The sequence below is a fragment of the Neomonachus schauinslandi genome, chromosome 12, assembly GCF_002201575.2.
Source record: "Neomonachus schauinslandi chromosome 12, ASM220157v2, whole genome shotgun sequence".
Lineage (NCBI taxonomy): Eukaryota > Metazoa > Chordata > Mammalia > Carnivora > Phocidae > Neomonachus > Neomonachus schauinslandi.
The window spans coordinates 16790177-16811691 of NC_058414.1; the positions used below are offsets into that span (position 1 = coordinate 16790177).

The following is a 21515-nucleotide window of genomic DNA, read 5'->3' on the forward strand; positions in this document are numbered from 1 at the left end:
CAAATATTTTGTTACTATAGAATAACTTTTAGAACTTTCTTGCAGCTTGAGAAATTTCTATGATTTCTAAGATTTCTAAGATCAGGATGTTTCTTTATATTAAAATAAATTTGACACTATTTTTTATGTAATGTGTTGACATTACTTAGAATTTACTATAGTTATAATTTCTATTCTTGCTTTATCAACTCAATCTTATTTAGAATTTTTGCTGCAGAGTAAAGTTATTTATTAAATAGAAAATGTTTATATTTTTTGAAATACAGATTTTGAAAGGGAATAGTGTTCAACAGCAAATCTATAGTGTTTTGAAGACTCAGACATGGTATTTCAGTACCTTGATATTTATTCAATAGTAAAATACTTAAATCTGTGTTGTTGTTGTTTTTTTTTGATAGATTATCTTTCTCAAGGAATAGATCTTTCTGGAATAGAAGTAATAGAAAATGATCTACTTTTCATTGCAAGAGCTCGACTTGAAGTGGAAAATCAAGCTAAGCGCCTACTGGAACAGGGTGTAGAGACGCAGGTAATAAAAGTAATAGCACTCTGTTAATGTGACAAATATGTCATAAGACAGATGAAGATTAAACTTTGAGGTTAAAAAACGAATATATGCCCTCATCACTGAGGAACTGTGCCTACAGTTTGAATTCTACAGAATTGAATTGAGAATAGGGTATAAAGTAAGTACAGGGAAAATTTATTGAATATATGTTTATTTAATTTTAAAAATAGATTCCAGGACTCTAGTATGTAATGTATATGAGATATAGTTTATGTAATGTGTCTATGTATATAGTTAATACCTGTTGAGTATGTTTATTTTGTCTGAGGCACTGTTACTTAAGCCTTTCAGCAACCCAGTAAGGTCAGTATTATTGTTATTTCCATTTCACAAATGAGGAAACTGAGAACTAATTTGTTGAAGATCACACAATTATCTCATGGTATAGTTTGGATCCAGACATTAAGCACTCTAACCCCAGAACCTTGCACCATTAATAATCACTGTGCCTTTATCCATCTATCTATCTATTTTAATTTTTATTTATTGAGAGAGAGAAAGAGAGCATAAGTGGGAGAGAGGGGAAGAGGAAGGAGAAGCAGGCTCCCCGCTGAGCAGGGAGCCAGATGTGGGGCTCCATCCCAGGACCCTGAAATCATGATCTGAGCTGAAGGCAGATGCTTAACCAATTGAACCACCCAGGCCCCCGTCTGTGCCATAATTTTTAAAAATTATTTTGACTTGAGATTTCTCTTAAGGTGTCATTTTCCTGATGCTTAATGTTTGGTAGTGGAAGAAATCCAAAGTTATTGATGTAGTTGAATCAACAAATTAGATGTAATCTGTTGTTCTACATTTCTATTGCACCCAGATATTTTCTCCATTTGTATTGGACCCAAATACAGTTATTAGTGTCTATTTTTTATTTGGATCTTTTAAGCCAGAGATTGTATTTTGTGCATTTGTATTGGACAAAAATAATTTTACAAATATTTAATTCAAGTAGTCTCTAAATCAGGAAGGTACTTATTTGACTTCTGATTCTTAATTGTTAAAATTTAAAAAGCATAACTGAGGGTCACTTACCGTTTTTTTTTTAATTTTTTTTTTAAAGATTTTATTTATTTATTTGACAGAGACACAGCAAAAGAGGGAACACAAGCAGAGGGAGTGGGAGAGGGAGAAACAGGCTTCCCACAGAGCAGGGAGCCCGATGCGGGGCTCGATCCCAGGACCCTGGGATCACGACCTGAGCCGAAGGCAGATGCTCAACGACTGAGCCACTCAGGTGCCCCTCACTTACCGTTTAAAATAAGCTTTTGAAATTATTATATACATAATGAAAAGTGAAAAATGATACGTACATACAGAATGAAATGCCACATACACACACGCATATAGAGCAAAATATTGCAATGGGAACACATCTGTGAAATCAAGACCCAGGTGAAGAAATGGGAAACCCCCAGCACTCCTGGATTCCTTTCACTTCTCTCACAGTCACTACTGTCCTTCTTTTCCGAAGGTAACTAGTAGCCCCACTTATATTACTGGAGATGAGTTTTACCTGCTGCTGACTGTTCTAACTTTAGGTCTCAATATGAAGATAAACTGCTTATACTGTTAAAAATAAGATACTTGCATTGGGGAGGGTATATGCTCTGGTGAGCACTGTGAATTGTGTAAGACTGTTGAATCACAGACCTGTACCTCTGAAACAAATAATACATTATTTGTTAAAAAAAAAAAAAAGAAGATAGTAGGAAGAGAAAAATGAAGGGGGAGAAATTGGAGGGAGAGACGAGCCATGAGAGACTATGGACTCTGAGAAACAAAGTGAGGGTTTTAGAGGGGAGGGGGGTGGGGGGATGGGTTAGCCTGGTAATGGATATTAAAGAGGGCACATATTGAATGGAGCACTGGGTATTATACGCAATAAATGAATCATGAAACTCTACATCAAAAACTAATGATGTAATGTATGGTGATTAACATAACATAATAAAATTAAAAAAAATAAAGCTAAAAAAATTAAAATGTTAGTGCACATGCTCAAAAAAAAAAAGATACTTGCATACATCAAATTAGAGAAGATACCTTCTCAAAGAAATAATCAAGGAATTCCAGTTCAACTTTGAATTAAGGTGAATATTTCTAGAGAAAATTAATATCAACTTAGCTCATTTAGTTGTGAGAGAGGTAGCAATTAATATTTCAGAAAGTGAAGGATCCCAGGCCTTTTGTATTCATATAATGTCCATATTATCACTACCTCAGAGATTTCAAACTTTATGCATATTTACTATTTAAAATTTTTCCTGTGAACTTTGTATTGTGTATATATGTGTGTGTGTGTGTAAATATATATATATTTATGCTTATATCTTTAATTTATGCAACCCTTAGTATTTTATTATATTTCAGAGTCATGGGAATGAAACAAAAAATGGTAGAAAATTAACTAAAATATCATTTTTCAATAGGGGTGGGTGATTTTAACATGTTGCAAAGGAATGGTTACTTTTTTTTTTATTATGTTATGTTAGTCACCATACATGACATCATTAGTTTTTGATGTAGTGTTCCATGATTCATTGTTTGCATATAACACCCAGTGCTCCATGCAGAACATGCCCTCTTTAATAGCCATCACCAGGCTGACCCATCCTCCCACCCCCATCCCCTCTAGAACCCTCAGTTTGTTTTTCAGAGTCCATCGTCTCTCATGGTTCGTCTCCCCCTCCGATTTCCCGCCCTTCATTCTTCCCCTCTTGCTATTTTCTTCTTCTTCTTTTTTTTTCAACATATATTATTTGCTTCACAGGTACAGATCTATCATTCAACAGACTTGCACAGTTCACAGCGCTCACCATTGCACATACCCTCCCCAATGTCTTATCACCCAGGCACCCCATCCCTCCCACACCCCACCACTCCAGCAACCCTCAGTTTGTTTCGAGAGATTAAGAATTCCTCATATCAGTGAGGTCATATGGTGCATTTCTTTCTCTGATTGACTTATTTCGCTCAGCATAATACCCTCCAGTTCCATCCACGTTGTTGCAAATGGCAAGATTTCGTTCTTTTTGATGGCTGCATAATATTCCATTGTATATATATACCACATCTTCTTTATCCATTCATCTGTTGATGGACATCTTGGCTGTTTCCACAGTTTGGCTATTGTGGACATTGCTGCTATAAACATCGGGGTGCACGTACCCCTTCGGTTCAATTGCTAGGTCGTAAGGTAACTCTATTTTCAACTTTTTGAAGAACCTCCATACTGTTTTCCAGAGTGGCTGCACCAGCTTGCATTCCCACCAACAGTGTAAGAGGGTTCCCCCTTCTCTGCATCCCTGCCAACATCTATCATTTCCTGACTTGTTAATTTTAGCCATTCTGACTGGTGTGAGGTGATATCACATTGAGGTTTTGATTTGGATTTCCCTGATGCCGAGCGATGTTGAGCACTTTTTCATGTGTCTGTTGGCCATTTGGATGTCTTCTTTGGAAAAATGTCTGTTCATGTCTTCTGCCCATTTCTTGATTGGATCATTTGTTCTTTGGGTGTTGAGTTTAAGAAGTGCTTTATAGATTTTGGATACTAGACCATTATCTGATATGTCATTTCCAAATATCTTCTCCCATTCTGTCGGTTGTCTTTTGGTTTTGTTGACTGTTTCTTTTGTTGTGCAAAAGCTTTTTATCTTGATGAAGTCCCAACAGTTCATTTTTGCCCTTGCTTCCCTTCCCTTTGGCGATATTTCTAGGAAGAAGTTGCTTCAGCTGAGGTCGAAGAGGTTGCTGCCTGTGTTCTCCTTTAGGATTTTGATGGACTCCTGTCTCACATTTAGGGCTTTCAACCATTTTGAGTCTATTTTTGTGTGTGGTATAAGGAAATGATCCAGTTTCATTCTTCTGCATGTGGCTGTCCAATTTTCCCAACACCATTTGTTGAAGAGACTGTCTTTTTTCCATTGGACATTCTTTCCTGCTTTGTCGGAGATTAGTTGACCATAGAGTTGAGGGTCCATTTCTGGGCTCTCTATTCTGTTCCATTGATCGATGTGTCTGTTTTTGTGCCAGTACCATACTGTCTTGCTGATGACAGCTTTGTAATAGAGTTGGAAGTCCGGAATTGTGATGCGCCAGCTTTGCTTTTCTTTTTCAACATTCCTCTGGCTATGCGGGGTCTTTTCCAGTTCCATACAAATTTTAGGATTATTTGTTCCATTTCTTTGAAAAAAGTGGATGGTATTTTGATGGGGATTGCATTGAATGTGTAGATTGCTCTAGGTAGCATTGACATCTTCACAATATTTGTTCTTCCAATCCATGAGCATGGAACGTTTTTCCATTTCTTTGTGTCTTCGTCAATTTCTTTCATGAGTATTTCATAGTTTTCTGAGTATAGATTCTTTGCCTCTTTGGTTAGATTTATTCCAAGGTATCTTATGGTTTTGGGTGCAATTGTAAATGGGATCGACTCCTTCATTTCTCTTTCTTCTGTTGTTGTTGGTGTATAGGAATGCTCCTGATTTCTGTGCATTGATTTTATATCCTGCCACTTTACTGAATTCCTGTATGAGTTCTAGCAGTTTTGGGGTGGAATCTTTTGGGTGTTCCACATAAAGTATCATATCATCTGCAAAGAGTGAGAGTTTGACTTCTTCTTTGCCAATTTGGATGCCTTTTATTTCTTTTTGTTGTCTGATGCTGTGGCTAGGACTTCTAGTACTATGTTGAATAGCAGTGGTGATAGTGGACATCCCTGCCATGTTCCTGACCTTAGGGGGAAACCTCTCAGTTTTTCCCCATTGAGAATGATATTCGCTGTGGGTTTTTCATGGATCGCTTTTATGATATTGAGGTATGTACCCTCTATCCCTATACTCTAAAGAGTTTTGATCAAGAAAGGATGCTGTACTTTGTCAAATGCTTTTTCTGCATCTATTGAGAGGATCATATGGTTCTTGTTCTTTCTTTTATTAATGTATTGTGCCACATTGATTGGTTTGAGGATATTGAACCAACCTTGCAGCCCAGGGATAAATGACACTTGGTCGTGGTGAATAAACCTTTTAATGTAGTGTTGGATCCTATTGGCTAGTATTTTGGTGAGAATTTTTGCATCCATGTTCATTAAGGATATTGGTCTGTAATTCTCCTTTTTGATGGGGTCGTTGTCTGGTTTGGGGATCAAGGTAATGGTGGCCTTATAAAACGAGTTTGGAAGTTTTCCTTCCATTTCTGTTTTTTGGAACAGTTTCAGAAGAACAGGTATTAATTCTTCTTTAAATGTTTGATAGAATTCCCCTGGGAAGCCATCTGGCCCTGAGCTTTTGTTTGTTGGGAGATTTTTGATGACTGCTTCCATTTCCTTAGTGGTTATAGGTCTGTTCAGGTTTTCTATTTCTTCCTGGTTCAGTTTTGGTAATTTGTACATCTCTAGGAATGCATCCATTTCTTCCAGATTATCTAATTTGTCGGCATAGGGTTGCTCATAATATGTTCTTATAATTGTTGTATTTCTTTGGTGTTGGTTGTGATCTCTCCTCTTTCATTCATGATTTTATTTATTTGGGTCCGTTCTCTTTTCTTTTTGACAAGTCTGGCCAGGGGTTTATCAATCTTGTGAATTCTTTCAAAGAACAAGCTCCTTGTTTCGTTGATCTGTTCTACTGTCCTTTTGGTTTCTATTTCATTGATTTCTGCTCTGATCTTTACTGTTTCTCTTCTCCTGCTGGGTTTAGGCTTTATTTGCTGTTCTTTCTCCAGCTCCTTTAGGTATAGGGTTAAGTTGTGTATTTGAGACCTTTCTTGTTTCTTGAGAAAGGCTTGTATTGCTATATACTTTCCTCTCAGGACTGCCTTTGCTGTATCCCAAAGTTTTGAACAGTTGTGTTTTTATTTTCATTTGTTTCCATTAATTTTTTTAATTCTTCTTTAATTTCCTGGTTGACCCATTCATTCTTTATTAGGATGCTCTTTAGCCTCCATGTATTTGAGTTCTTTCCGACTTTCCTCTTGTGATTGAGTTCTAGTTTCAAAGCATTGTGGTCTGAAAATAGGCAGGGAATGATCCCAGTCTTTTGGTACCAGTTGAGACCTGATTTGTGACCTAGGATGTGATCTATTCTGGAGACTGTTCCATGGGCACTAGAGAAGAATGTGTATTCTGTTGCTTTGGGATGGAATGTTCTGAATATATCTGTGAAGTCCATATGGTCCAGTGTGTCACTTAAAGTCTTTATTTTCTTGCTAATCTATTGCTTAAATGATCTGTCCATTTCAGTGAGGGGGGTGTTAAAGTCCCCCACTATTATTGTATTGTTGCCAATGTGTTTCTTTGCTTTTGTTATTAATTGGCTTATGTAATTGCCTGCTCCCATGTTAGGGGTATAGATATTTACAATTGTTAGATCTTCTTGTTGGATAGACCCTTTAAGTAGGATATAGTGTCCTTCCTCACCTCTTGTTACAGTCTTTGGTTTAAAATCTAATTTGTCTGATATAAGGATTGCCAGCTTTCTTTTGGTGTCCATTAGCATGGTAAATGGTTTCCCACCCCTTCACTTTCAATCTGGGGGTGTCTTTGGGTCTAAAATGAGTCTCTTGCAGACAGCATATCGATGGGTCTTGTTTTTTTATCCAATCTGATAGCCTATGTCTTTTGATTGGGGCATTTAGCCTATTTACATTCAGGGTAACTATTGAAAGATATGAATTCAGTGCCACTGTATTGCCTGTAAGGTGACTGTTACTGTATATTGTCTGTGTTCCTTTCTGGTCTATGTTACTTTTAGGCTCTCTCTTTGCTTAGAGGACCCCTTTCAATATTTCTTGTAGGGCTGGTTTCGTGTTTGCAAATTCCTTTAGTTTTTGTTTGTCCTGGAAGCTTTTTATCTCTCCTTCTATTTTCAGTGACAGCCTAGCTGGATATAGTATTCTTGGCTGCATATTTTTCTCATTTAGTGCTCTGAATAGATCATGCCAGTCCTTTCTGGCCTGCCAGGTCTCTGTGGATAGGTCTGTTGCCAATCTAATATTTCTTTCTTTTTTTTTTTTTAATTTTATTTATTTATTTGACAGAGAGAGACACAACGAGAGCAGGAACACAAGTAGGGGGAGTGGGAGAGGGAGAAGCAGGCCTCCCGCAGAGCAGGGAGCCCAATGTGGGATTCGATCCCATGATCCTGGGATCATGACCTGAGCCGAAGGCAGACGCTTAATGACTGAGCCACCCAGGCGCCCCGCCAATCTAATGTTTCTACCATTTTAGGTTACATATCTGTTCTCCCGAGCTGCTTTCAGGATTTTCTCTTTGTCTCTGAGACTCGTAAGTTTTACTATTAGATGTTGGGGTGTTGACCTATTTTTATTGATTTTGAGGGGGGTTCTGTGTGCCTCCTGGATTTTGATGCCTGTTTTCTTCCCCAAATTAGGGAAGTTCTCTGCTACAATTTACTCCAATATACCTTCTGCCCGTCTCTCTCTTTCTTCTTTTTCTGGGATCCCAATTATTCTAATGTTGTTTGGTCTTACGGTATCGCTTATATCTCGAATTCTGCCCTCCTGATCCAGTTGATCCAGTAGTTTTTTTCCCTTTTTTTTTCTCAGTTTCTTTATTTTCCATCATTTGGTCTTCTATTTCACTAATTCTCTCTTCTGCCTCATTTATCCTAGCAGTTAGAGCCCCCGTTTCTTATTCCACCTCATTAATAGCCTTTTTGATTTCGACTTGGTTAGATTTTAGTCCTTTTATTTCTCCAGAAAGGGTTTCTCTAATAACCTCCATGCTTTTTTCAAGTCCAGCTAGTATCTTTAAAATCATCATTCTGAACTCTAGTTCCAACATCATACTAATGTCCATATTGAGTAGGTCCCTGGCAGTCGGTACTGTCTCTTGTTCTTTTTGTTGTGGTGATTTTTTTCCGTCTTCTCATTTTGTCCAGAGGAGAATAGATGAATGAGGGAACAAAATGCTAACAGGGTACGAACGACCCCAGAAAATATACTCTAAACAAATCAGACAAGACCTGAAACCAGGGGAAAAGAAAGGGAAAGAAAGAAAAAAGAAAAAGATAAAGATAAAAACAAAGAAAAACAAAACAAAACAAAAAAACGAATATGATCAAATATGATCAGGCTGGTGCATAGATCAGTGCCACACACTAGATTTTGGGTGTATTTTGGTCTGTTAGAAGAAAGTGCCTCCGAATATTTTAAAGAAAGAAAAACTTATATATGTACAAAAATAAGGGTTCATATGATGAAGGGAGGATGGAATATGACTGTAAAGATGAAAATTATAAAAGATTTTATAAAAGGAATTGATAAGTTGTTTGAAAAAAGAAAGAAGAGGATTTAAAAAAGAAAAAAAAGGGAGAGAATGTGATCAGTCAGGAGACTAGAACAAAGCCATACACTAGAGATTTAGGGTATATTTTGATCTGTTATAAGAAAGTGTATCTCAAAATTTTAAAGAGAGAACAACTTACATATATATGCCAAAAATAAGGGTAACTTCTATGAAGGGATAGAATATGACTCTAAAAATGAAAAATAAAAATGTTTTTTAAAAAAGGGATTGATAAGATGTTGGTTGAAAAGGGGAGAAAGAAAAATTCAAAAAAAAAAGTTAAAAAAAACATTAACTTTGAAAGACTAAAGAATCATGGTAAAAAAGCCATGAATTCTATGTGCAGTATTCCCCTAGTGCTGGGGTTCTGCCTTTCTCATTGATTAGTAAACTTGGTCTTGGCTGGCGGTTCTTGCTCATCTTCTGGGGGAGGGGCCTGTTGCTGTGGTTCCCAAATGTCTTTGCCGGAGGCGGAATTGCCCCGCCCTTGCCCGGTCCGGGCTAAGTAAGCTGCTCGGGTTTGCTCTCGGGAGCTTTTGTTCCCTGCAAGCTTTCCGTACAGCTTTGGAGGACGAGAGTGAAAATGGCGGCCTCCCAGTCTCCACCCCGGAGGAGCCGAGAACTCGGGGCCCCACCTCTCAGTGAGCCCCCAGAGAAAAGCAGTCAGTCACTCCTGTCTCTCCGGTCTCTGGCCGCACTCCATGTTCACCTGGACTGTGACCAAGTGTTTCTTTTTTTTTTTTTTTTTTAATTTTATAATGTTATGTTAGTCACCATACAATACATCATTAGTTTTTTATATGGTGATCCACAATCCATTGTTTTCGTATAACACCCAGTGCTCCATGCAGTACGTGCCCTCCTTAATACCCATCACTGGGCTAACCAATCCCCCTCCCCCCTCCCATCTAAAACCCTGTTTGTCTCTCAGAGCCCCTAGTCTCTCATGGTTCATCTCTCCCTCCAATTCCCCCCCCCTCATTTTTCCCTTCCTTCTCCTAATGTCCTCCATGCTATTCCTTATGTTCCACAAATAAGTGAAACCATATGACAGTCGACTTTCTCTGCTTGACTTATTTCACGCACAATCTCCTCCAGTCCCATCCATGTTGATGTAAAAGTTGGGTATTCATCCTTTCTGATGGCTGAGTAATATTCCATTGTATATATGGACCACATGTTCTTTATCCATTCATCTGTTGAAGGGCATCTCGGCTCGTTCCACGGTTTGGCTATTGCGGACGTTGCTGCTATGAACATTGGGGTGCATATGGCCCTTCTTTTCACTACATCCGTGTCTTTGGGGTAAATACCTAGAAGTGCAATTGCTGGGTCATAGGGTATCTCTATTTTTTAATTTTTGAGGAACTCCACACTGTTCTCCAAAGTGGCTGTACCAACTTGCATTCCCACCAACAGTGTAAGAGGGTTTCCCTTTTTCCACAACCTCTCCAACATTTGTTGTTTCTTTCCCTGTCCATTTTTGCCATTCTAATTGGTGCAAGGTGGTATCTCAATGTGGTTTTGATTCGAATTTCCCTGATGGCTAATGATGATGAACATTTTTTCATGTGTCTGTTAGCCATTTGTATGTCTTCTTCAGAGAAGTGTCTTTTCATATCTTCTGCCCACTTTTTGACTTGATTATTTGTTTTTGGTTGTTGAGTTGGAGAAGTTGTTTATAGATCTTGGATACCAGCCCTTTATCTGTAGTGTCATTTGCAAATATCTTCTCCCATCCTGTGGGTTGCCTCTTTGTTTTGTTGACTGTTTCCTTTGCTGTGCAGAAGCTTTTTATCTTGATGAAGTCCCAAAAGTTCATTTTTGCTTTTGTTTCACTAACCTTTGGGGATGTATCTTGAAAGAAGTTGCTGTGGGCAATGTCAAAGAAGTTACTGCCTATGTTCTCCTCTAGGATTTTGATGGATTCCTGTCTCACATTGAGGTCTTTCATCCACTTTGAGTTTATCTTTGTGAATGGTTTTAGAGAATGGTCGAGTTTCATTCTTCTGCATGTGGCTGTCCAATTTTCCCAGCACCATTTATTGAAGAGACTGTCTTTTTTCCATTGCATATTTTTTCCTGCTTTCTCAAAGATTATTTGACCATAGAGTTGATGGTCCGTATCTGGGTTCTCTATTCTGTTCCATTGGTCTATATGTCTGTTTTTGTGCCAGTACCATGCTGTGTTGGTGATCACAGCTTTGTAATATAGCTTGAAATGGGGCAACATGATGCCCCCAGCTTTGTTTTTCTTTTTCAACATGTCCTTGGGGATTCGGGGTCTTTTCTGATTCCATACAAATTTTAGGATTGTTTGTTCCAGCACTTTGAAAAATGTCATTGGAATTTTGATCGGGATGGTATTGAAGGTATAGATTGCTCTGGGTAGCATAGACATTTTAACAATGTTGATTCTTCTGATCCATGAGCATGGAATATTTTTCCATCTTTTTGTGTCTTCTTCAATTTCTTTCATGAGTGTTCTGTAGTTCCTAGAGTATAGTTCCTTTACGTCTTTGCTTAGGTTTATTCCGAGGTATCTTATGGTTTTTGGTGCTATTGTAAATGGAATCGTTTCTCTAATTTCTCTTTCTACAGTTGCATTGTTAGTGTATAAGAAAGCAACTGATTTCTGTGCATTGATTTTGTATCCTGCCACATTACTGAATTGCTGTATGAATTCTAGTAATTTGGGGGTGGAGTCTTTTGGGTTTTCCACATAAAGTATCATGTCGTCTGCGAAAAGAGAGAGTTCGAATTCTTCTTTGCCAATCTGAATACCTTTTATTTCTTTTTGTTGTCTGATTGCTGTTGCTAGGACTTCTAGTACTATGTTGAACAATAGTGGCGAGAGTAGGCATCCTTGACGTGTTCCTGATCTTAAGGGAAAGGCTCTCAGCTTTTCCCCATTGAGGATGATATTCGCTGTGGGTTTTTCATAGACGGATTTTATGAACTTGAGGAATGTTCCCTCTATCCCTATACTCTGAAGAGTTTTAATCAGGAAAGGATGCTGTATTTTGTCAAATGCTTTTTCTGCATCAATTGAGAGGACCATATGGTTCTTGTCTCTCCTCTTGTTAATGGGTTCTATCACATTGATTGATTTGGGGATGTTGAACCACCCTTGCATCCCGGGGATAAATCCCACTTGGTCATGGTGGATGATCCTTTTAATGTATTGTTGGATCCTATTAGCTAGGATTTTTTTTTAAAGATTTTATTTATTTATTTGAGAGAGAGAGAATGAAAGAGAGCACATGAGAGGGGGCAGGGTCAGAGGGAGAAGCAGACTCCCCGCCGAGCAGGGAGCCCAATGCAGGACTCGATCCAGGGACTCCAGGATCATGACCTGAGCCGAAGGCAGTCGCTTAACCAACTGAGCCACCCAGGCGCCCCTTAGGTAGGATTTTGTTGAGGATTTTGGAATCCATATTCATCAGGGATATCGGTTTGAAATTCTCCTTTTTGATGGGGTCTTTGCCTGGTTTGGGGATTAAGGTAATGCTGGCCTCATAGAATGAGTTTGGAAGTTTTCCTTCTGTTCCTATTTTTTGAAACAGCTTCAGTAGAATAGGTATGATTTCTTCTTTGAATGTTTGGTAGAATTCCCCAGGGAATCCATCAGGCCCTGGACTCTTGTTTTTTGGGAGGTTTTTGATTACTGCTCCAATCTCACTACTGGTTATTGGCCTATTCAGGTTGTCAGTTTCTTCCTGTTTCAGTCTTGGCAGCTTCTAGGTTTCCAGGAAGGCCTCCATTTCATCCAGATTGCTCAGTTTATTGGCATATAGTTGTTGATAATAATTTCTAATAATTGTTTCTGTTTCCTTGGTGTTAGTCGTGATCTCTCTCCTTTCATTCATAATTTTATTAATTTGGTTCCTTTCTCTTTTCTTTTGGATAAGTCTGGCCAGTGGTTTATCGATCTTGTTAATTCTTTCAAAGAACCAACTTCTAGTTTCATTGATCTGATCTACTGTGTTTCTGGTTTCTAATTCATTGATTTCTGCTCTAATTTTAATTATTTCTCTTCTAATGCATGGCTTAGGCGTCGTTTGTTGCTTTTTCTCTAGTTCTTTAAGGTGTAGAGTTAGTTGGTGAATTCGGGATTTTTCTGTTTTTTTGAGTGAGGCTTGGATGGCTATGTATTTCCCCCTTAGGACCGCCTTTGTAGTATCCCATAGGTTTTGGACTGATGTGTTTTTGTTCTCATTGATTTCCATGAATTGTTTAAGTTCTTCTTTGATTTCCTGGTTGACCCAAACATTCTTGATCAGAGTGGTCTTTAGCTTCCAAGGGTTTGAATTTCTGCCAAATTTTTTCTTGTGATTGAGTTCCAGTTTTAAAGCATTGTGGTCTGAGAATATGCAGGGAATAATCTCAGTCTTTTGGTATCCTTGAGACCTGATGTGTGACCCAGTATGTGATCTATTCTGGTGAAAGTTCCATGTGCGCTCGAGAAGAATGAGTATTCTGTTGTTTTAGGGTGGAATGTTCTGTAAATATCTATGAGGTCTAGCTGGTCCAGTGTATCATTCAACGCTCTTGTTTCTTTGTTGATTTTCTGCTTAGATGATCTGTCCATTGCTGAGAGTGGAGTATTGAGGTCTCCTACAATTAACGTATTGTTATCAATATGACTCTTTATTTTGGTTAACAGTTGGCTTATGTAGATGGCTGCTCCCATGTTGGGGGCATAGATATTTACAATTGTTAGATCTTCTTGTTGGATAGACCCTTTAAGAATGATATAGTGTCCTTCTGTGTCTCTAATTACAGACTTTAGTTTAAAATCTAATTTGTCTGATGTAAGAATTGCTACCCCAGCTTTCTTTTGAGGTCCTCTGCCTTGGAAGATGGGTCTCCATCCCTTCACTTTCAGTCTGGATGTATCTTTAGGTTCAAAATGAGTCTCTTGTAGGCAGCATATGGATGGGTCCTGTCTTTTTACCCAGTCTGCAACCCTGTGCTGTTTTATGGGAGCATTTAGGCCATTCACATTGAGAGTGATTATTGAAAGATATGAATTAATTGTCATCACGTTGCCTGTGAAGAGTTGTTTTTATAGATTATCCCTGTAAATTTCTATTCTATATCACTCTTGGGGTCTTTTCCTTTTATAGAACCCCCCTTAATATTTCTTGCAGGGCCGGCTTAGTGGTCACATATTCTTTCAGTTTCTGCCGGTCGTGGAAGCTCTGCATCTCTCCATCCATTCTAAATGACAGCCTTGCCGGATAAAGTACTCTTGGCTGCATGTTCTTCTCATTTAGTACCCTGAATATGTCTTGCCAGGCCTTTCTGGCTTGCCAGGTCTCTGTGGATTGGTCTGACGTTATTCTGATGTTCCTCCCTTTGTGTGTAAGGAATCTCTTCCCCCTAACTGCCCTTAAGATGGTTTCCTTGGTTCTAAGATTTGCAAGTTTTACTATTACATGCCGGGGTGTTGACCTGTTTTCCTTGATCTTGGGAGGGGTCCTCTCTGCCTCTAGGTCGCGAATGTTTGTTTCATTCCCCAGATTAGGGAAGTTCTCAGCTACGATTTGCTCAAATACATCTTCTAGTCCTCTCTCTTTCTCCACTCCCTCTGGGTTCCAATTATTCTGACATTGGAATGCTTCATGGTGTCACTTATTTCTCTGATTCTATTTTCATGGATTCTTTTTTTTTTTTTTTAAGATTTTATTTATTTATTTGACAGAGAGATAGCGAGAGCAGGAACACAAGCAGGGGGAGTGGGAGAGGGAGAAGCGCGCTTCCTGCCGAGCAGGGAGCCCGATGTGGGACTCGATCCCAGGACCCTGGGATCATGACCTGAGCCGAAGGCAGACGCTTAACGACTGAGCCACCCAGGCGCCCTATTTTCATGGATTCTGAGTTGTTTTTCCCTGGCCTCCTCTTTTCCCTTTTTATCTATTATATTGTCTTCCCGGTCGCTTATTCGTTCTTCTGCCTCACTTACCCTAGCTGTTAGATTATCTACATTGGATTGGATCTCGTTGATAGCATTTTTAAGTTCTGCCAATTCAGCTTTCATTTCTGCCCTTAGAGACTCTATGTTGCCATTAATTGATTTCTCCATTCTAGCTATTGTCTTCACAATTGCTAGCCTGAATTCCATCTGTGACATCTTGGTTATATCTGCATCCATTTGTAAATCTGCATCATAAGTCATAATCTCTGAGTCTTTTCTATTTTGGGGGTTCCTCCTCCTAGTTATTCTGTTGATGGGTGTTTGAGGGAATGTATAGAGTCCAAATTATTGACCAGAACCCAAGCAAGATGCACCTGTTTTCTAGGGACCTTAGTATTGCTGGCCTTTTGTTTTCCCAGCCTGTCTTCTGGGGGAGGGGCCTGCCACGCTGCTACTCAGGCAACCCTGTTTGGGCGGAGTTGCCCTGCACCCCTGTGGCGGGGGATGGGCTCAGCGGGAATCAGTTTTTGGGGCTTTTGTTCTCTGGCGCCTTTTCCTGGCGGCTTTCCACGTCTCTTCCACGAGTCAGAGCAGAAGAGACTGTTTCCAACCCTCTGCCTCAGAGCAGAGAGACCTCAGTCTGTTCTTCAGCGAGCTCTGCAGGCCACACTGTCTCCGTTTCTGTCGGGGCTGCTATAAACTGCAGTGTCTTGAGTTGTGCGCCCCTCCGCAGCGCCCCCAGTCCTGCCTCCACGTCAGAGCCTGTCTCTGCCCTTTGTGCTTCTAAAAGCACCAGCCGCTCCCAGTTTGCACCCCGCCGCTCTGGGTTTCTGCCCCAGGAGCTGCCCTAAAGTCCTTTCCCCGCAGCTACTGGTCTGCGAGTCTGTACCCTGTCCCCAGCACGCGAGGCTGTGGCTCACTGGTGGTATAGGATCCCCACGGCCAGGCACCCTCCCGCTGCTGTTTATCCTCGGATATCTGCCCGCGGAATCAGGGCTCCCCGCTTCATACCTCAAAACCACCAGCCTGCGATATTCTGTTTGTAGAGATCCAGATTTTCTTACATCTCAGGCTGATTTTGTGGGTGCTCAGAGTGGTCTGGTAGATATCCTGCTCAATTCCAGGGACCAGTTGAAATAGGGTTCCCTACTCCTCCACCATCTTTCCTTCCCCTCGACCAACATTTTCTATCTCTGGCGCACGACCCCGTGTGGAGTCTCCAAACTCAGCAGATCCCTGCGGTGCGCTCCTGTGCCGCTCCTCCCCAGGGAGGAAGGGGAGTCTCCCTGGATCTGCCGCTTGTTGGGTCCCTGCTGGAGGAGCAGTGGCCCGACTGTGCTGCGGATCATGGTTTATGGCAACCCCGAGCTGAGAGCCTGCTCCTCGGCTCTGTCTCTGCAGCCAGCTGCCCCGCTCCAATCCCTGGGAGCTGTGCCGCACTCAGGCACCCCCGGTCTTTCTGTGACCCCAAGGGTCCTGAGACCACACTGTCTCAGTGATGGTTCCACCCCTTGCTTAGCCACTGGAGCGACGTCCCTCAGCGGAGCAGACTTCTAAAAGTTCTGATTTTGTGCTCCGCTGCTCTGTCACTTGCCAAAAGCGGCCAACAGAGGCCCCCTCTCCCGCGGTCTATCCTCCCGAATTTTGCCTCGGATTCACTTCTCCACATGTCCTACCTTCCAGAAAGTGGTCACTTTTCTATTCAGAGCGTTGTTGCTATTCTTTTCTTCGATCTCCTGTTGAGTTCGTAGGTGTTCAGAATGGTTTGATCCATATCCGGCTGAATTCCTGGGACCAGACGAAATCCAGGTCTCCTACTCCTCCGCCATCTTGTTCCGCCCCCCCAGGAATGGTTACTTTTAAAGGCTTATTTTTTACTGTGTTCTTATATATCTAGAGTGGGAAAATATTTTCTAGGATAATTTTTTCAAACTAAACTCGATTTTAGATATGTTATTGTTTTGGGTACTTTTTAACAGTTGTCAAATTTGACTTTCCTTCAGTTTTTAACTCATATTAAAATTAAAGTAGAATTGATAAACTTGTAGGAAATTAATATCCTTAAAAATTAATAGTGTTATAAATTTAGATTATATAAAGTTAATCAAAAGATTATTAAAGTCATTAACTGTCATTATTTAGCTAATGGCCCATGTCTAATCAGTGAGGTTAAGTTAGATAAAGAAGAGAAAAATATAAAAATATTGCATGTCTACATGGGTAGATTCATGGATCTGAGAAGAACAGGAACCAGGGAGCTAGGCATAATTTTGTATGTCTCAGTGTGGTTTGAAGGAGGGTAGATTCTGCTTAGTAGATAGGAATATTATCTCTCTGTTAGGCTGTATGGCTTATATTAGCATAGTTTGTCGTTAATTAGTCAACATTATCCAATTAATTTGTCTCGTTTAGATTCCATAAGTAAAAAGTAACCAACCTGAGTATAATTGAGCTTCCTACATAATTTTCCTAAAGGGAGAAAATGTACCAATCTGCCAGTCCTGATTCATTTTACAATTTCTACAATGTTTCTCATGTATAAATTAATATTCGTATTTCTAACATCATTTATTTCTGAATTTAGTCATGTGTTTCTATCTCTCTCAGACCTGAGTCCTCTGGGTTATTTTCATGATGTCAGCCTTCTGGCTTTGCAGAACTGAGAAGATTAAACCCTCATCGATAATGATGCTACTTGGGAAATAATGCTTCTTGGGAAACAGGGTGTCTTAGTGGCAGGGGTCTGTTTTGGAGCTTCCCGCCTTACCTCTTTAGAAAGCAACAAAGACAGAGGTATCATCCAGCTGTGTCAGCAGGCAGTTCAGGAATTAAGAAAGAAACTAACCTTTATTGAATGCATGTTCTTTGCCAGGATTTGTGGTTAGTCACTTTACATTTGTTATCTCAGTCTCAGGAACAAATATGTGAGGAAGATATAATTATCCACTTTTTGTAGTTAAGGAAACAAAGCCCTGGAAAGGTTAAGAAATTAGCTGAAGATTACACAGCTAGCAAGTGGTAGAATCATGGTCTGGGAATGCCTGCTTTCCATCTTTCTTAAATAAGACCAAGCAGTTTATTCAATATGTTAAATAATTATGTTTTAAATTATTTGACAATCTGCAAAGCAATTTATGTTGAAAAAGGAATTTTTCTAGCATAAAAATTTCTTTGGGAAGTCTCCATGTGATGACTAATCTAAACCAGTTCTTCAGTATTCCTCAGAATTTTTATGTTTCTCTGGCCAAGTTTTTTTTTCCTATTCTCTGAAGTTAGTATTTCAGACTTTCTCTACTTTCCATCACCCTTCCCCACCTTGCCGCAAACTCCAGTTCACCCTGAGCAGATGCCCTTAATTTGTACTTCGTACGGGCACCTCTCACACCACTTACGCTCGGGGTCCCATTGTCTTAGGAACCTTATCTCGTTGTATTTCCAGCTCTCCTTTCTGTTTTTATCCTCTCTCGTGCTCTTTTCTTTCTCATCAGCATTTAAACATGCATATTTGATGCCAGTTTCCCCTGTGTTCTCTGATGTTCAGGCCCACAGGCTTGCTTTTAGTTTTTCACTTGCCTGCTTTCCTTCCTTCTTCAGGGCTTTCTTGTTCCTTTTAGACCTGGAATACTCCTTCCACTTCTCATTAAAACAGGTGCTGCAGCGTGTATCTATTTTATTCTCAAATCATATTCTCCCATTTATCAGACATCATTGAAATAGTTAAACATATTATTAACATTTATTGTAAATACAGACTAACAGAATGACAGCATTTTAATTTGAAGTACTATTGCATTCATGAAACATTGCGCACTAAATAGTTTATAGGCTCATAACATGAACAGAGATTTTCAATAAATAAGGAACTTTTGAAAAATTAGATGTCATCACTTACATTTAATAATCAACTTCTGACATTAATTTGGCTTCTCAGAAATATTAGTGATTTTCTTTGAGCGTGTAGTTGATGGCCATCATTTTTGGTGTCAGTTAATTGTAAAACTTAACTTCATTAAAAGAAAGTTAGTGTATTTTCTTTTCTTAGCATTCTTTTTCCAAAACCAAAATTTTAGTAAATATAGATAATTTCTCTTGGATCATTACTGTTTTCTCTTAGTTAATTGCTTAAATATGCTATTTTCATTTGTAGGTTTTAGATAGCTTTTAGTATCACAAAATCTCCACTATAGTGTTTCAAAATTTCTCTTTTGAAGACATAAGTTAAATGACTACTTAGATATTGAGGAACTCTTTTTTTTTCTACTAAAAAGTATGGAAATAAACTAACCTCACAAAAGCTGTATTATTTCTATATGGGAAAGATTCATAGAGGTGTCACTACCATTTTCTTTACTAAGAGTTTGGAAGGATTGATGACTTGGAGTGCATCTTCTGGTGAAGTATACCATATCACCACATTAGAGAAAACATTCTTCAATTCACTTGGCCGTCACAGACATGGGGCTAGATATGGCTTCTGTCAGCAGTTCTTCCTTGACTCCAATTTCTCTCTCTCTCTCTCTTTTGTACTGATCCTCAGAATCTTTCCCTGACAGAAGCCAGACAAAGAGAGAACCTTATGATATTTTCAGGATTGCAACAGATTCATTACCTCGAGCTCTAACTAGCTTTCAAAAATAGGTGACAGAGATTTTGATCTGGATGAGTTCCTGCATCACCATAGATACCAGGCCTCCACAGTGAAATGATGACATTTTAATTAGAAAGATGGCTTTAACTTGTGAGTTATAAGCTTTCCCAGTAAACAAGTGCAGGACTTTCTGGAGGTTCCAGGATGGGGGAAGATGATGTACTCACTTGTCTTTAAAAGTCATCAGGAAGAGGGTCTATGTGATCTGTTCTTTCAGAGCTCAGTACTCGGCAACAATCTCCCTCGTGGTAATTGTTGCCAGTGCTGGGAAGTAAATATCCATGGACCTGTCTTTTCCCTAAGGCAGGAAACCTCGTTGGTGAAGCAAGCCCAGGGTTTGGTGCTTACCAGTTGACAGCTAAGAGTACTATGACAGCATGATCTAGACAGAGTCTAAGAGATGACATGGTAGAACTGAAGTTCAATAGATAAATGTCTAAGTAGCACGCAGTAAATGATTATGATATTATGAACCCTTTTTACTTTTGTAGTTAAAAATTCTTAGTTGCTTCTAGCATAGAGAGGGTACCAACTTAAATGCATTGTGTTGAAGCTCTCTGGAAGTTAAGCATTTCCTAAGCTTCAAAAACACTTCCTAGCAAAGTTGAACAATGAAAAAATGATTTCTTTTGTAGCTAATTGTGGTAGCATGCAACACTTCTTTTGTGATCTCTTTCTTCTCTACTGGCCCAACGAATACCAATAGTAGACTCCTTGTCAGTTGATTTGTCAAGCTGGATACCTGCTTTAAAAGGTCTAGTTTTTCTGTCTTTAGCTGCTACAAGTTTTCCTGGCTGGTCTCATGAATTCTAGAACAGATCTCATCATTTGAATCTATATAAACTCCTTTTGTATGTTTGGTCCCAAGGTGCTTTTTGGTGTTTGGGTTTTTGCCATTTACTAAGCATAGAGTTTCAATAATTTTTCAACTCTTGTTTAAGTGTTCTTCTTTTAATTTATTTTTTAAACTGAAGTAAATTGACATACAATATCCTGTTTCAGGTATACATCATAGTGATTAGATATTTTTAAAAATTATTAAATGATCACTGTAAGTCTAGTTAATGTCACCATACAAAGTTATTACAGTGTTACTGACTGTATTTCCTGTGGTGTGCATTATATCCCCATGACTTAATTATTTTATAACTGCAAGTAAGTACTTCTTAATCTCCTTCACCTATTTTGCTTGCCCCCTCAATCCCTCCCTCATCTGGTAACAAGCAGTTTGTTTCCTGCATCTGTGAGTCTATTTTATTTTGTTTTGGGTTTTTTTTTTATTATGTTATGTTAATCACCATACATTACATCATTAGTTTCTGATGTAGTGTTCCATGATTCATTGTTTGCGTGTAACACCCAGTGCTCCATTCGATACGTGCCCTTTTTAATACCCATCACCAGGCTAACCCATCCCCCCACCCCTCTCCCCTCTAGAGCCCTCAGTTTGTTTCTCAGAGTCCATAGTCTGTCATGGTTCGTCTCCCCCTCCAATTCCCCTTCCTTCATTTCTCCCTTCCTACTATCTTCTTTTTTTTTAACGTATAATGTATTATTTGTTTTTTTGTAGGTTCCACATAGAAGTGAAATCATATGGTATTTATTTTTCTGTGTCTGACATTTCACAAAACTTAATACCCTCAAGGTCCATTCATGTAGTTATAAATGGCAAGATTTCATTTTTTTAGCTTTTTTTATTTTAATTTTATTTTTTAGGTAAGCTCTATGCCCAACGTGCGGCTTGAATTCATGACCCCAAGATCAAGAGTTGGATGCTCTGCTGACTGAGCCAGCCAGGCACCCCAAGATTTCATTCTTTTTTATGGCTATTCCATAGTATACATACACCACACCCTCTTTATCTGTTCATCTGTCAATGGACAGTTAGGTTGCTTCCATGTCTTGGCTATTGTAAGTAATTCTGCAGTAAACATAGAGGTACAGATACCTTTTTGAATTAGTGTTCTCATTTTCTTTGGGTAAATACCCAGTAGTGGAATTGCTGGATCATATGATAGTTCTATTTTTAACTGTTTGAGTTTTCCCGAAGCATTTTTCTTGACACAAAATAAAC

General features: G+C 39.2%; 1 protein-coding gene across 1 annotated transcript in view; it reads left to right on the forward strand.

Moving 5' to 3' along the window:
• The window catches only part of COG5 (component of oligomeric golgi complex 5), a 305665-nt gene that overhangs the window by 139945 nt on the left and 144205 nt on the right, over nt 1–21515 (forward strand). Inside the window, 1 exon segment of the mRNA XM_021682942.2 lies at nt 399–529. Coding sequence (XP_021538617.2) covers nt 399–529 — 131 coding nt within the window.